This window comes from Dermochelys coriacea, chromosome 18 (assembly GCF_009764565.3).
Source record: "Dermochelys coriacea isolate rDerCor1 chromosome 18, rDerCor1.pri.v4, whole genome shotgun sequence".
Lineage (NCBI taxonomy): Eukaryota > Metazoa > Chordata > Testudines > Dermochelyidae > Dermochelys > Dermochelys coriacea.
The window spans coordinates 16,176,823-16,192,987 of NC_050085.1; the positions used below are offsets into that span (position 1 = coordinate 16,176,823).

At 47.7% G+C, this 16,165-nt stretch overlaps 1 protein-coding gene and 1 long non-coding RNA gene across 7 annotated transcripts in view; one reads left to right on the forward strand and one right to left on the reverse strand.

Moving 5' to 3' along the window:
* The window catches only part of DVL1 (dishevelled segment polarity protein 1), a 173,950-nt gene extending 172,888 nt beyond the window's left edge, over positions 1-1,062 (reverse strand). For 2 of the 6 annotated variants that reach the window (XM_043500183.1, XM_043500182.1), the window contains exon 1: positions 505-971. In XM_043500183.1, the coding sequence (XP_043356118.1) occupies positions 505-571 (67 nt within the window). In that variant the 5' untranslated portion in view covers positions 572-971. Of the gene's footprint in view, positions 1-504 lie in introns of all 6 variants that reach the window. The other 4 variants (XR_006276425.1, XM_038376945.2, XM_038376944.2 and 1 more) reach the window with 4 other exon arrangements.
* Positions 504-12,819, forward strand: LOC122457097. Its single transcript, XR_006276427.1, has 2 exons — positions 504-623; positions 11,495-12,819. It is a non-coding gene; the product is annotated as an uncharacterized LOC122457097 (long non-coding RNA).
* The last annotated feature ends 3,346 nt before the right edge of the window (positions 12,820-16,165 follow it).

A 16,165-nucleotide genomic window follows, 5' to 3' on the forward strand; every position in this document is an offset into this window, starting at 1 on the left:
GCTCTAGCGCTGCCCCAGCCCCCTCCCCGGGCACCCCTTGAAGGGCAACAGCCCCCCCCCCCCAGGCGGCCTCCGCGCCCCCTCCCCATCCCAGCCTCGCGTAAAGCGGCGCAACCCACCCCCCACCCCAGCGCGATCCCAGCCCCTCCGCCCAGCCACAGCTGCTGGGGGGGGGGGGGCTGCTCTCTACGCCCCATCTCCCAGCCCTTGGGGGCGTTTGCTCCGTTCCCCCCGCCCCCCACCAAAATCAAACAAACAACCGCTCCTCGGACCCTTGCCCCTCCCACGAGCACGGATGGAAAGTTGCACCCCGGCGCGGGGAACAGGTGCTGCCGGGTGGGGGTTAAAGCCCATCGCAGCTGACGGCGGGGGGGGGGGGAAGGGAAGAAGCACCAAGTATTCGCCCCCCCCCCTTCCAGGGAGCGCCTGGAATCACTAGGGCTCGGAGAGAAGATGATGATGATGATGATGATGATGGGGGGGGGGGGGCGCCGACACACTCACCCGAAATCCTGGTCCATGGACTTGAAGAAGAATTTGTAGCTGTGCACGGGCCGGTTGCCCAGGACATTCTTAAAATCCGTCAGCGTGACTCTCTCCGGGGGGACGGGCAGCTTCACCAGGTAGGGGGTCTCCTCCTCGTCGATGTGGTAGATGATTTTAGTCTCCGCCATGGGGGGGGGGACACGGGAAGGGGGGGGGAGGTCCGGCCGGGGCCGGAGCTGCCAGTCACCCGCTGCCCGGGTTTCCCAAGCCCCGCTCCGGCGCGGCTGCCAACAGGAAGGGCGAGCCCGGCTCCTGGCTGTGGCGCCGGCGCCCGCGTTCCCTGCACCGCTCTCTAGCTGCTCCACGGGAGAAATGCACGCGGCGCCCGGCCCGGCCCGGCCCGCATCCCCGCGCAGGGGCCAGCGGGGCTGCTGGTAGCACCCGCCTTCCGCCGCTGCGAGCCGCCGGCCTCGGCCCCTCGCTCTTGCTGGGGAGGGGGAGCGAAGCCGCTTCCCAGCCTCCTCCGGGCGGCCGCCCCCCGGCTGAGTTCAAGGGACCCCGGGAGGCGGAGCCCGGCCCCGCACCCGCCGGGGGGCCCGGCTCCCGCTGGCGAACCGGCGCTGGCTCCCGAGGCCGGGTTGAGACGTGAAACCCCACGGGCCCGGGGAACGAAACGGCCACGATCGCTCGTCCCCGGCCCGGAGACAGACCCGGGGGCTGGTTTCTGGGCGGCTGGACAGGGACAAAGACAAACACCTCGATAAGGAAACGTTTGGAGGCTGGCTGTGTGGACGGGGGATTCCAGCCACGCCAAAGGCCGGTCACGCTTTATGGATGCCAGGCTTGGAAACCTGGCCGTGAAGCTCCTAGTCCATCATCATCTCGCTCCACACAGCACCTGTCATTGCCTGGCTGAGAGCGATTTACTGTCCCATAAAGAAAAGGAGGACTTGTGGCACCTTAGAGACTAACACATCTATTAGAGCATGAGCTTTCCTGAGCTACAGCTCGCTCCATTGGATGCATCCGATGAAGTGAGCTGTAGCTCAGGAAAGCTTATGCTCTAATAAATTTGTTAGTCTCTAAGGTGCCACAAGTCCTCCTTTTCTTTTTGCGAATACAGACTAACACGGCTCTTACTGTCCCATGGCAATGTCGGGCCAGATCTAGCAACGCCTTGCGTTCAAATAGGCCCTCGTCATGTGAGCAGCCCCTTTGAGGCCCGTAAAATGGCTAAGGAAGGGCAGGGGAGTGAGCACCTGCAGTTCTCATTGCAATAAAAATCAAGCCGTGACAAGTATGTGCCTAAATGTGGATCTGGGACCATAACAGAGTAGGCACCCAGGGATGAAAATGTTGGCCAAACTTTGGGGCCCAGCCCATTCGCTGCCCTACGCCTGCTTCTCTTCTGCAGATTGCTCTGGCTCCTTGCAGGAATAACCTGTGGGATAGGGACACAAGTGACACTGGCTTTGCATTAATGGTTGGAATAGAGAGAAACCAAAGAATGCTGGAATTTAGCACCCCCTGGCCCCCCCCCAAAAAAAAAGAATTTGGGGCTAAACTGAGCAAGAGCTGGTAAAAGAGATTTTGGTAGCTGCAGAAAAATGTGTCTTGTGCTTTGTAACTGGAAACACAGGTACAGAAAGCAGAGAGGTCACTGGACAAATCAGGGTTGTGCTTTCCCTTTATATTTCAACAGAGCTGGGTTGATTTTTTTTTTTCTTTCTAATCACCATGCTCTGTGTTCCCCTGCTGTTAGTACAATTTGTCATGGACCAGCAGGCTTCTCCAAAGCCTATGCTAATAAGAAAGCAGAGAGAGACATTTGCCGTCTTCAGAAATCTTCTTTAAGAGGTGCTGATTGGGAATCTATCAAGGCTAGATACTTCTGGGGCACTTGGCACCTACAAAGCTTTTTACCTGTCATAAAAATGTAATTCTTTCTCAGAAGTCATGTAGCGTACAACTAAAGCTATCCCATGCGTTGGAATAGCTTTGGTCCTACTGCTCCAGGTGGGAGAGCGGTGCTTTGGAGCAGAGTGGAGGTCCTCTGCTTCTAGAGAACACCTCTTTAGGGGACCATACTCTGCAGCTCCTACATTTGAGTGACTCCAGCTTCCTCCTTAGAAAATCCCAAAGAAGGGCAACCAGCGTGTGAAAATTTCCAAAAAATATGTCTGGGTCGCGGGGAATCTGCTGTTCATTAAAAATACATCTGCAGCAAAGCCCCAAGCTAATTATATTCCTTTTTTTTTTTTTTGCACCTCCCTCCCCAGAAAGAGCACATTCATTTCTCCGAATATTCAGCTGCTGCGTGTGGAAAGGTAAATCGCAACTCACTAATTGAATTACCTGTGACAGTGGAATGATTTTTCCATTAGAAAAAAAGAATAGAGGAACCAGTCGTGTTAAGGCAGCTGCCGTAGGCCAAATGGTTCGTTAACATTGTTACTATTTATTATTTTGAAAGGGGAGTGAGGGGGTATCCCCAAATCTAAGCCTGAGAGGTGAGATTTTGAAAAGCACCTAGTTAGGTTCCTAATTCCTGTTGATTTTTAATGGGAATTGGGCACCTAACTTTAACTTCCTTAGGCTTTGAGACGCCTACCCTCCATCTTACATTTACATAGCATCTTTCAGCCTGAGGTGCTTTAACAAACTATGGGCCCAATCCTGCAAACACAACTGAGTGTAGTGATTAATTGCTTTGAGCAGCCCCTTTGCTTAGATAGTGGTAGTCAGTTTATGCATGATCAGGCCCTGTTTACACTTCACCAAGCCCTGAAATGCAGCCATCACTGAGGTGGATGAGGTAGCCAGATGGAAAACCAGTGCACAGCATGCATGTCATCAAGGAGAGAAGGTTGTTATTTAATTTATTTATTTATTACTACATACTTGGCAATAGACAGTTTGATTCTGCCAGCCTGGGGATGGATCTATGGTTCTTTCTACCCTAATTTCCTATGTTCCCATCCCATTTAAAAAGAAGCCATCTCACCCGAAAGGAACCTAAACATTCTCTATTGTAACAGACCCATAGCGTCATTCTATGTTGAGTGAGCACGGGGCTTGGATTCATTTCAGTAACATTTAGTATCATTGTAACTGGGGCTGACAAAATGGGGGAAGGGGAGATAAGTGTACCAGGCCCTGAGTTCAAAGGGCTTCCCCCCTCCCCCCATCTGTAACATCTGCGTAAATAAAGTGAAAGGGGCGTGGCAGTGAACATGATGTACCAAGGTCTCACATTGCTCTTGCCAGGCCTGACTGTGACACATATTGGGAAACCAAAATGCTAGCGCCAGCTATCTGCCAGCACTCCTACTATTGTGATGTAATTACAAAATTGCATTCGATGGAATTATCCAGCCCTGAATCTCTACGGGCATTTATACCACTGGTTTCACCATTGAGCCCAAATCCCTGTATAATCCTTTAATGAGACATGCAAGGTGAACAGCAAGCAGAAGCTGTGGCCTGACTTTCCAAAACGTGGTTAGTGGTTGTAGGGTGGCTCAGCTTTGGGGTGTCCAATTTGGCACACATCAAAGGCATCTGATTTTCAGGAAGTGCTGAGCACCTCCCCTCAACATCAGTCTTCTTTAAGGTGTCCCCAGTTCGACTCCTCAGAATTTAGCCATTAGTCACTTTGGAAACTTCAGGTCTATGTTTTCACTATTTAAATATTGGCCTTTTACTCACAATAAGCACAAACTACTGAGGATTTCCATAAGCTCACGCATCCAAGTTCTCTCTCTCACACACACATACACTGTGGTTCACATAACATTTTGGGATGCGCTTGGTACAGAAAATAGCCACAAAACCAGCAGTTTCCCCACATTTTAGAATTGTGTGGTAGGAATGTACAAGATTCTTGTACATTCTTGCAGGCTTGTTCTCTAACCTGAGCTATGCTTTTCAGAGATACCAAGTCCTCTGCAATCTTTTTAATAAACAATAAAGAAACACCCACACACAAATATTCAAGACTTTGGTCTCTTTAGTGTGTACTTAATGACCTGTTGAATTGCTCCGTCTCTAAGGAGGAGCTAACACAGAGACTGGGTCTGCAGAGCCCTGTCCCTGCTCTAGCCAATTTGCTTTTGCTTTTGACAACTAAAAATGGAATGAGTTGTATAATTGTCAGATGGCTACGTGCCAGCATAGAGATGAGGCTCTTGGATTTATGACTCTCAGAAGGATTCCTGTGTCCCGCCCATAATGCCCTGCCTTCTTGGCGTAACCCAGATTAACATTACAGTTAAACCACAAGCTAATCCAATTAAGAAATGTATTTGGTACATAGTGAGGAACAGGGGGGTTGCCATGCTAGTAAACCATTGGTGCACCAAGGCTAATATTTTGCTTCTTGCAGAATTGAGTACCTGACATTTCAAAGGAAAGTCAGATTAAGGCATAATGGTCCTAGACACTTGAGGCGGGAAATATCTTTCTGGAGGAGATGAATGCCGGAAGCATAAGTGTTGATCACCCCTTTTTTTTTTTTTTAAGCAATTGACACTACCCTTCATTACCGGCCACAGAATTCACAGATTCAGAGATTCCAAGGTCAGGAGGGACCACTGGGATCATCTAGTCTGACCTCCTGCAGAGCACAGGCCAGAGAACTGCCCCAAAACGATTGCTTTAGCAGATCTTTCAGAAAACCATCCAATCTTGATTTAAAAATTGCCAGTGATGGAGAATGCATCACTGGTAAGATGAGACCCTTCTATCAGAAGCCCGGTATGAGGCCTAAGGCCTGAACTAAAGTAATGGTCAAGACTTTGTTAACATAAAGCAAAGTTAATCTGTGAGCCAGAGGCAGGCCCTGCTCACAGAAGCTGGCAAGGAAAGGGCTGATGCTGCAAAAATATTCAGACCTAAAAGGTACTGGACACTAGAGGTACAAACATGTGCCAGGATGATACCAGAACACTCCGATACTCGCACATTCCACACAGATAACAAGGAACAGGCGGACCCATCCTAAAGACAGGGGCAGGAGGGTAATATGATGGCTAGCGTTGTTTTGATCAAACCAACATGTACAAGCTGATAGGTGGCACCTTACTACATAGAGGGGTTGTACCTCAATACGTCAGGAGTGAGTTGTAACTTGTTTGTATTTAAGAATTCACATGTGAGGAGTTACCTTGTCTGGCCTAGGGGGCAGTGGTGAATCCCACCACTGACTGGGACAGTCCATTGTCAGGGAGCACATATGTACTAGCAGAACGGTAGACATCTGATTCGGGGACCTAGAGATTGTGTTTCATTTGGCAATAAACCTGGCCGGGTGCCTTCGTACCTTATCAGAGTCTGTGGTCATTGGGGGTTCTCTTGGGATCTGCTGTGTCAGCGATCTGCAGAGCTGGGGCCGCACACAGAGGGAACACACGCATGCAACCGACTGTTGTCAACATTGAACAGAGCAGAGCACCACACCGGTGACGTCTGATGACAATCATGACCCTTGGTAAATTGCTCCCGTCGTTAATTACCCTCCTGTTACACCTGTGCACCTTATTTCCTGTCTGAATTTGTCTAGCTTCAACTTCCAGCCATTGGATCATGTTAGATCTTTCTCTGCTAGACTGATGAGCAAATATTGGTTCCTCAGGCAGATACTTACAGTCTGTAATCAAGTCACCCTTTAAACTTCTCCTTCTTAAACTAAATGGATTGAGCTCTTTGAGTCTGTCACTGTCAGGCATGTTTTCCAGTCCTTTAATCATTCTTATGGCTCTTCAATTATCAACCCCTTTTTAAAAAATCTGGCTTTTGTGTTGTATTTCTGATGGCCTCTTGTGGCATTGAATTCCACAAGCTTACTGCACGCCGTGTGCTTTAAGTATTTGCACTAGAAATGGGACTTAAAGAAAAGCAAGGATTGGGACCCCCGGGAGTTTTAGGGAACTGTGTGACTCAGGCCCTTTCCCAGCTTGCAGGGATGTTTCAGAAATCTCTGCAGGTAAAGGAGAAAAAGCATCTCCCCTCACTCTGGTGACCCTTTGGCAGAGGAATCCAAAGGCAAGACACGTGTTTATTTCGACTCTAAGTGCTCTGGAGATAGGAATAGTCTTTTCCTTGGGTCTGCGTACAGTACTCTAGCATAACAGGGCCTTGATCTGTGATTGGGACCACTAGACACTACCAAGGTACAAATAAATGTCTGAGTGCCCTTCACACCTTGCATGGAATGTTTGAGGTTTAGAAACCTATCAAGGATCAGGAAATTTAGTTTTGGTCCTGTACCAAGAGAAAGGTTCCTGAGCACTTCACAGAACAGCCAAGTCACTCTGCCCCTGCCTGTGGTATGAGACTCATAAGGGGAAGATGAACAGAATGGCCACTCAAATGACACCTCACACAAACACCTGTCAAGAACTGAGCAAAAACATCCATTGGGAGCTTAGATGTTGGTTTTGCCTGAGAAAACAAGCCTGCTTTGTTCTCTAAGGGCCAGCCGATGGGAGTTTTGCCAGTGATGTCAATGAGATCATAAAAGTGCCCTTGGGCAGATTGCCAGCTAGCAAATGAAAACTTCTGCTCATTGACAGAATGGGAACATCTGGGCTAGTGTCAGTACAAGCTTCCCACACCCCCATGCTCAACAGTCCTTGCCAACTTTCCTTATCCACCCTATAGGTTCAGACTCAGTTCTTTGGCATCTCTGCTGAGAATGCCAATGAGGAGGCCAGTGAGTGTCACATCTATGGATGCTTCTCCATCAGGAAGTGAACTGAGGCCCCCAGCTAGCTGGCAAAGACTCCATCTGATCCACACTAAGGACCTAGAGATAAACGTTTCTCAATTTGCCAAGCCATTGGGTCCTGCCAGCATGACTCATTTTTACTATTCATTCATGTAATCGAATGCTTTTCACTTAAGCATTACCCACATGAGTCACTGGTGGCAGAGGAGAAAGGGAGAGGGAGATGTTGCCCATTTACAATGGAATGATGTATGAAAGTTTGGGAACAGTCACCTCTGTGAGTGCTGCCATGTGTGCAAACCATCAAGCAAGCCACTGCTCTTCGCCACACGTTTTAAATGACCCTCATCTATCGAGGTTTAATTGTAGTGGGCGCTAACAAATTTTCTGAATGTAATAGGAAAGGAAGGTGTAATGATGTACACACACTCTTCTCATCTCGGTGGCTTGACGGCTCACTTTCAGCGTTTTAGCTCCAGTTCATAGAGGCCGTAAATGTTTCCTGTCATCAAAAAATAGCAGATGGCAGCTAGCCATGGAAATTGTCCTCGGAGCTTTTTACAAAGGAAAGACGGGTCATGTATCGCCCACACATCTAAACCGTAGGGCCTGGGTTTGTCTAAAATTAAGAAGCAATGGGCCTGCTCCTCAGGTAGTATAAATCGCCATTGAAATCAATATACACCACCTGAGTATCTGGCCCAGTGTGTCTATTTCCTCTTCTGCCACCTCGCTGAGCGATGGACAGGTCATTGCAGAACTCGGCTCAGGCGAGGCTCCCATGGCAATAAACCCATCGGCCACCAGAGGGTGGCAAAGGCATCGCAGTTCAGCACGTCCGCCCCCCGGCCTTCCAGCAAGGTTCCTTGGTGCTTTTGGCTGCGGCAGGTTTCAAGTGACACCTGATACAGGGCATTTTCAAAGGCACTTCAGGGACTGTACATACTTACCCTGCGGGGCTTTCCAGCTACAGGTCTGCGCCCGCCGTGAGGTCTGTAGGACTGAGACAAAATGTACCCAAAAAAAAAATAAATAAATAAACGCTTGATTCCTCAGCCCAGGCAGCACCTGGCGTCTGAACTCCTGTGGGACTGTTTCAAAGAAACAAGTTAGTAAACCCTGCTGGGGCACGTGCATAGTTCCCCTACGACCGTAAATAGAAGCCGTGGGACTGGGGATGGGATACAGCCGCCTCCAGCCCAGGCTCTAATTTTAAATCCAGCCCAGGTCTGTAATGATGCTGTTCCCATCTGATGAGTGTCAGTGGCTCCATGGGAAGTGTTTTGCGGGGCTCAGGTCAGTTACCAGCAGACAGGTGGCTGCAGCACAAAACCCAGAGCCATAGTCAGCACGAATTGGCTCCTATGCTGATCAAAGAATGAACAGGCCACGAGACTAGGGTGACCAGATGTCCCTATTTTATAGGGACAGTCCCGATATTTGGGGCTTTTTCTTATATAGGTGCCTATTACCCCCCCCCCCGTCCCGATTTTTCACACTTGCTGTCTGGTCACCCTACATGAGACTGAACTACCCTCCAGTGCATCAGTGCATCCCAGCAGCAGCAAACTCAATGTGAAAACCAGATGATTACCTGTATTACTAAGGTGCTCCCATCCCTGAAGTGCAGCCACCTCTGAAGTGGAATGTGGCAGCTGTTTAACAGCTCATAGCAACACTACAAACAATTTAGAGGAGGATATGAAGAAGAATACCAGATTGAACTGAAGCTGTGGAGCATAATTTAAATTGGCCGAATTTGGCCAGAGTCTTACAGGTCATGCCCCATATCTTGCAAAAGGTTTTATGAGATCTTTACTAACTTGATGATCAAAAGTGACCCAGGCCCCAGTTTTACATCTTATCTAGTGTCCTGTAGTGCCGCTGAAAGCCTGGCGGTGTTGCTGTTGCATACATCACCATTTAAAACTGCCGTGGTCTGCCAGATAACATCTGAGGGATGAAGTCTGAATGGTAGAGGAGTCTGTTTGAGTTCTATAAGCCAGATGGGTTGGAAACATTGACAGCAGCAGGAAAAACAAAACCCAGCCCATCTCTTGGCTGGTCAAATGCCTGAACTTGCCACTCTTATGCAGAAAAGTCTCCTTTTGAAGTTGTTGGAAGTTTTGCTTGAGAAGGGACGTCAGGTTGGAGCACGGAGGCAGGTCATCAAAGCAGCAAGTGGGATCCAGTTCATTTTGATAAAGTGCCATTTTTCCTCCTCTTGATTGTTTTAGATGGGAGCCTCAAATGCAAGGCCTATATTAAATTCCCTGCCTCCACAGATCAAGTGGGACGAAACCTGTGTTCTAGCCAAGACACAATCCCTAGATGAATCCCATCCAGAGGGCATCTACGGGACTAGAAACACCACCCCTTCCCCCCCCCCCCACCTCTCAAACATTTTCACAGTGAGGACTATATCTCAGCAGTGAGTATAATGGGCACCTCCTGCCTCCCATTCTGCATTGCCTGGTTCACCCAGCTTCCCACTCACCACCGGGCAGCACCCCTCCAGTCCTTGTTCACATGGGAAAGTTTTCCTGTAATTGACATTGTCCTTAATGCAATTAAAGCCAGCTCTCTGCGAAGCGCCAGAGTTTGGGAACCTGGGCAAGGGACTGTGTTTTGTCCATTTAGGAGAGAGTGAATCTCCATTTAGGAGACAGTGAATCACACAGTCTACTTTTGCTCTTTATTTCACCTCTCCTTCCCATCTGTGTCTCCTCCACCCCCACCGCGGTGCTTGCTCCCCTCTCCTCTTCTTCCTCTGTGCAGGTTTCCGGACACTTTGTTCCCTTCTCCCTGGGATGTTTCTCCAGCTGGTGACTGGCAGCTCCACTCCCTTTGGAAGTAGGTCCCCCTAAATCTTTCCTGTTTCCATTCCTCCTCTGAGCATGGAGCTGAACCAAAGTCACTTGAAGACAATGGAAATACTCCCCTTCATTCCAATGGCCTGTAGCTGCTACACTGGCTCTTCCTTGTTCCCAGCTGCTTTTACGGGTGGCCAGGACCTCCTTGGCAATGAAGAGCCTGACTGCCTGGAGAAACAGAGGGAAATGAGGAGGAACAGTCAGCGCTGTGACCAGCCATCTCTCTGCAGACCACCAATGGGTGGCACAACACTGTTTGGGAGCCTGTGACCCGGAGCATTGTGTAAGCCAGGATTGGCCCTGGCTAGGCATTAGGACCATGTTCTCCAAGCGGTTTGGTGATCACACCCACCTCTGTCAGCTGCCCGATTTGTGTATGGGAAAAATTCTCCCTTTTGGTTGGCGGCTGGTCACTTTCCCTTGGAGCACATGTAAATGTGTGTGTCATGCGTGTGCAAACAGACCTGTCTGCAGACTTTTCAGCTGCACTTTCGGAGACCCTTTGGAAGCTCGGCTCCCCATTTCCCATCTAGCACTAATGGGAGAAATCAAACCCAGCATGTGCCATGTCCGCCCAACAAATTGCTGGTGTCTTTGGCCTCCAGCAGTTGCAGTATAATTTGAAAGCATTTATTGTGGCCCAGCCCTGCAGTTTGCTCGAGGCTTTTAGCAAAAAACAAAAAAACAAAAACACACACATAAGGTGAGGAAATAGTTTTCAATCTAAAATCTGGTCTCAGGTTTGATTCCTTCCCAGTGGGGAGTTGGTCGAGGGATGAGCTCAGCTGCTACAAGCCACCCGTCGGCTCTGAATGGCCGGCCCTGCTTCCCCTTAGATGCTGCAGTGAGGAACATGCGCTGCAGCTTAAAAATGGGTCCAACCCGCGTGGACCCACTGTGTGCTTGTGGGCCCTGAATTCATCTCAGCCAAAGAAACGGAAGGGTCCCGATGCTTGGTGCAACCTGGGGAACTCCAAAGGCAAAGGGTTTGATTGTCACACATGTTTAGGGGAGCCCTATCCTAGCAGGGCTGATTGAGCAGCACCCAGACAAGGGGGGGAACGCCATCAGAGGCAGGGAAATCACCCCAACCTTCCTTTCAATCTGCTGTCAGAAAGAGGATGGGGGGGGCTCCAGCTCATCACTAGCCCCCTCTTTAACCTTGTTTATTTTGGCGAGTTGGGAGAGTTGAAGGAGGCTGTGCAGGCTGACTTGCTCTCAGGTAAGAGGTGTCATGGAATAACAATGGATTGTTTTTAATATGAATTCCATGTAGGTGAGACACGAAGCATTGGCTAGAGTCAGGCAGACTGGACAGGCTCCTCAATCCACCTCTGACTATTTATATTGTATCACCCCCTGCTTTTCTCCCATGCCAAATGCTTTGATCTCCCTCTTCCTTTGCCAGGGACTGGACTGTCCATCCAACAGGGTAACATAGGCGGTTTCCACTCTGTCCTGGGAAGAACTCTGTCACTCCCGCTGGACTATTGGTCAGCAGTTGGTGGCTCTCCAAGAGCAGAACGGACTTGGGGAGGCCTGGCGGGTATTTAAGTCCAGTAGGAATTCCAGGTAGGAGGAATTGACTAAATGTGCACCAAGTGGCATGAGTTTTAGAAGTTTAACTCCAGGCAGCAGGTGGGTGGGGCAGATTCCTGACCCCCTATTAAAGGCAAATTCTTTGCTTCTCTGTCTGCCCATGCTAGAGTCCTGAAGATTCTACTAACAGTAATAATAATGCTACTATACTGTCACCGTGCCCCAAAACCCCCCACCCCTGCAGTTTCAATGGGATATGGTGTCTTCCTTCTCTTTTTGTCCTACAACCCTGTGCGTCGTTACCATGGACTGCTAAACCCACAGTGGTGGTGTGAGCTGTATCTCCAGTAGAAGGCTTGATCCTGATATGTAATTTCTTGGGAAATCAATGGGAGGTTTTGCGTATAGACTGTAGGATTTGGGCCTTACAGCCTCAGTCTGATGAGCCCTTCCCGTGGGGAACTCTTCCCAAAGTCAAGAGGAGTTCCATGTACTGGGAGCGTGCAGGATTAGGCCCACAGTTTGTTGAGCATTTTGGAGCACTTTGAGGAGGAAGGTGCTGCACAGAGGTAAGAAGGAACATGCGGCTGCTTCTCAGTCTCTTAGAGGGTGTCTCGAAGAGCAAGAAATAAAACCAACTGCATTTGAAAACCAAGTACATTCTTCTTTATTTCTTACATGTAAGGAGAGTTACACAATGGGCTGATAAATGATGACAATAAAGCAATATTGATAGTATGGAAATGAAGTATATTACAACACAGAGTCAAACCAGCTTTATGGGCCAAACTCTCCTCTCAATCTGGAGAGGAAGCACAGTTCAGTGGCTACTGCACACAGCTAAAAAGCAGGAGATTTGTGTCCTAGTCCTAGCTCCGCTATTGATCTCTTGTGTATCTTTGGACAAGTCGATACAAATCACGGTGTGCCTCAGTTTCCCCATCTGAGACGTGAAGACAGTTCTACTTACAAACCTTTGTAAAGCACTTTGAGATCTTGGACGGAAGGGCTCCTTGGTATTAATTATTATTATTATTACAGGGTTGCACAGCTGTAACAGAGAAAAAATAGCCCCATATATAATTTAGGAGGCATTTTCTATTGCACATATTGCTCTAATTTTATTAACAGATTTTCTCGCTGATGTTCCCCTGTCTAACTTCAAATAATTAAAATTGGGAGGGCTGCATATTAGAAATAAAAAAATAAATGTTCCAAATGCACCTCAGAAAAAGCCAAATGCAGCACCAGGCCCCCTGCAGAAGATTCATAGATGATCATAACAGAGGGGACTGTTATGATCATCCAATCTGATCTCCTGTGTAACACAAGCTAGAGAATCTCACCCACTAATTTCTGCATCAAGCCCAGAATTTTTGGCTGAGCTGGAGCGTATCTTTCAGCAAGCATCCCCTTTTGATTTAAAGATTTCGGGTGACAGAGACTCCACCACATGTCTCGGTAAAGTGTTCCTATGGTTAATTACCCAGCGTAGCCCTCAAACCAAAAGCATGGTTTGTCACTGCTAACACCTTCTGGGTTTTACATTAAAAACTTAAAGACACTTCTCTACGTTGCAATGACTACTATTTAATCAGGGCGTTTGTTAAAATAAAAAATCCTAAATGGTATAAAATAATCAAATACAAAAAAACTTTACAGCTTTTCCTGTGCTCGCCATGAGTTTTCTTTCCACATACAAAATCTCTTGTAGAATTTCATTTCTTTGCGGGGGAAATCATCAGACAAACCAAAATTATTCTTTTTCCATGAACAAACTGTTGTGGGTCAGATCATTAGCTAATGTAAACTGGTGTAGCCATCAGAGCTTACTGATTTACACCAGCTAAGAAACTGGCTCTGCCTTTGCTTCAAGTTCCAGTGTCATCTGGGAAGCAGCACTTAGCCTCTGCCCGTTTGAATTTTAACACATGCCCAACCACTCAGATATTGGGGGAAGAAACACTTTTTGCTTCACTCTGTGGGAAGACAATCCTCAAGTCATTCGGGTGCATCCTACCTGCTGCACGCAACCCGGGCAAGCCCCACATAAAGACTGGGTTATAGCATCACACCTGCCAGGCAGGTTCTCATCTAGATGGAGCTCCACTGTAATTAGCAAGTTTCTTATTACCAAAATATGTATCTATATACCCATTCCAAAGGCTCTGCCTTTGCTTCAAGTTCCAGTGTCATCTGGGAAGCAGCACTTAGCCTCTGCCCATTTGAATTTTAACACATGCCCAACCACTCAGATATTGGGGGAAGAAACACTTTTTGCTTCACTCTGTGGGAAGACAATCCTCAAGTCATTCGGGTGCATCCTACCTGCTGCATGCAACTCGGGCAAGCCCCACATAAAGACTGGGTTATAGCATCACACCTGCCAGGCAGGTTCTCATCTAGATGGAACTCCACTGTAATTAGCAAGTTTCTAATTACCAAAATATGTATCTATATACCCATTCCCAGCAACAAGAGCAGCTGTGTACTTTCTGGCAAAATATCTAAATTGTAGACTAACATAATCCCTGTTGTTTTAGCACCTGTATATGGATTGCGCAGCTGCATCAAATTACACCATATTGCAAGCATCTAGTCAAGTTCAGATCACTAAGGCTTCAATTAAGATCTCACCAGCTCATGCCGAGGATAGTTTTTTGCCCAGACACTCTGAATCACAAGAGCTGTTCTTTTTTTATCTTTTCCAAATCACCACATCCACCTAGGTGCCTTAGTTCTTTATGAGTACCCACTTTCCAGCCTACAGAAGGGACTCCCTACTGTTTATGTCCAATTAAGATCATGACAATGTCGTCTTCATTAAACTAATCCTAGGATTTCTCGCTGTCTTTCTCTCTGGTGCCAAATTACTATGCTTGCTAAGAAGTCATTGTAGGTCCGATAGCCTATAGAACTGTTAACAATAACAATCATTCACCTATGAACAATTGCACTTGGGAGGAAAAATGGCCAAAAGGACTCAATCAGTGGGAACGCAAGTGCAATAAAATGAATTTTCTGGCAACTTTCCTATCAAAGTGGAGAGCATAAATCACAGGGAAAGGATCATGCTTTCACTGCTCCAAAGTCAAAACCACCAGCACCGGATAATATTGATTCCAAGAATTAAAATAAAGGCCCTGTTGCTGCTGGAAAATTCTCGCTTCCAAAGAGCCTATCCGATCTGGGACCAGCTGGCATTTAACATAACCCTTTTTAAGGTCACTGATGTAAACTGTTGCCTTGTTTCCAAACAAAAGATTACAGTCTATAAAATCTTAACTACCCTACCAGACCCTTTGCTTTTTCTGCCATCAACTTGCTTCAGAACAGGGGGAGCAACCAGCAGACAAATATTAAGGGGTTTTATTATTATAGTGAAATGCGTTTCTCAGGAATCAAAGGAAACTAGAAGGGTGCAGAGCTTGACAACAGTCCATAAATCAAAAGGGGAACATGTCTGCTGAAGATTAAATGCAGCATCTGCTCAGTGCAGTTATCTTTTTTTTTTTTTTGCACTGCTATAAACACATGCATTTAGGGTTCTCAAAGTGCTGTAGAAATATTAATGAATTGCTCCTCTGTGAGTGAGGAATTATTATCCCTCATGCACTGATGAGAAACCTGAGCTGCAGAGAGAACAGCCATACTCCTTCAGGCCAAGGGGAAAGACCAACAATATACAAGAACAAACATGCAAAGGAGCTAAAGCTAATGAGCTGCTCCATGGTGCCAGAGCTGAAAGCTGTCTGCCCTCTCATCACTCCTATACACCATGAGACACAAGAACCTACTCCTGCTGACTCCACTTAGTTATTTAACAGTACTATGGAAACACTGCCCAGATTGTCCTGTAGTCTTGCCTGGATCTCTTTATCTCCGGACTCTGACCTGGTATGTGTCCCTGAAATAGGGCAGCAATGCATGCCTTGTCCAGCTTTATTTTCTCGTTGATTAGCAAAAACCAACCTTGCACTGAACCTGTTCAGATCTTACACTTGATGTGCCAGACTTGAATAATGCCATTTCAGTCAGCTTTGCTTTGAGAGGGTGCAGTCCTCCAAGAGACCCTCTTTTTAAAATCTCCTCCCCCGCCCCATCAAGGCCTGGGAACTTTTTATTTTTTATTATTAAGCTTCAGTGGTGTGTCTGGCTCTGGACCAGATACGGTCCCTGCCCCAAGGAGCTGGCAGTGGAAGCATCACAGTAAGGTCTCTGTCGGGACATGATTCCTTCAAGAACCATCACCTCTCTTACCACCCTGTGGAAAGGAAGGGGTTTCTCTCCTGAGTGCTCCTAGACCCTGCCAGTGTGACAACCTCAGATCCTCACGTGGCAGGCCAGAGATAAAGGAGGAACTTTGTCCCTCCACATGCAGCACAGTGCAATTGGCCAGGAAATTGTGCATTCTTTTGAAGTACCAGGTAGTGACTGAGGCAGGTTATCAGACAACGGCCTGATCCATTATGGCAAATCCTTTGTTCTGTGCTGTCTAGCAAGACTTCCAGCCTGGCCCTTCTTCTGTTTTTTCTTAAAG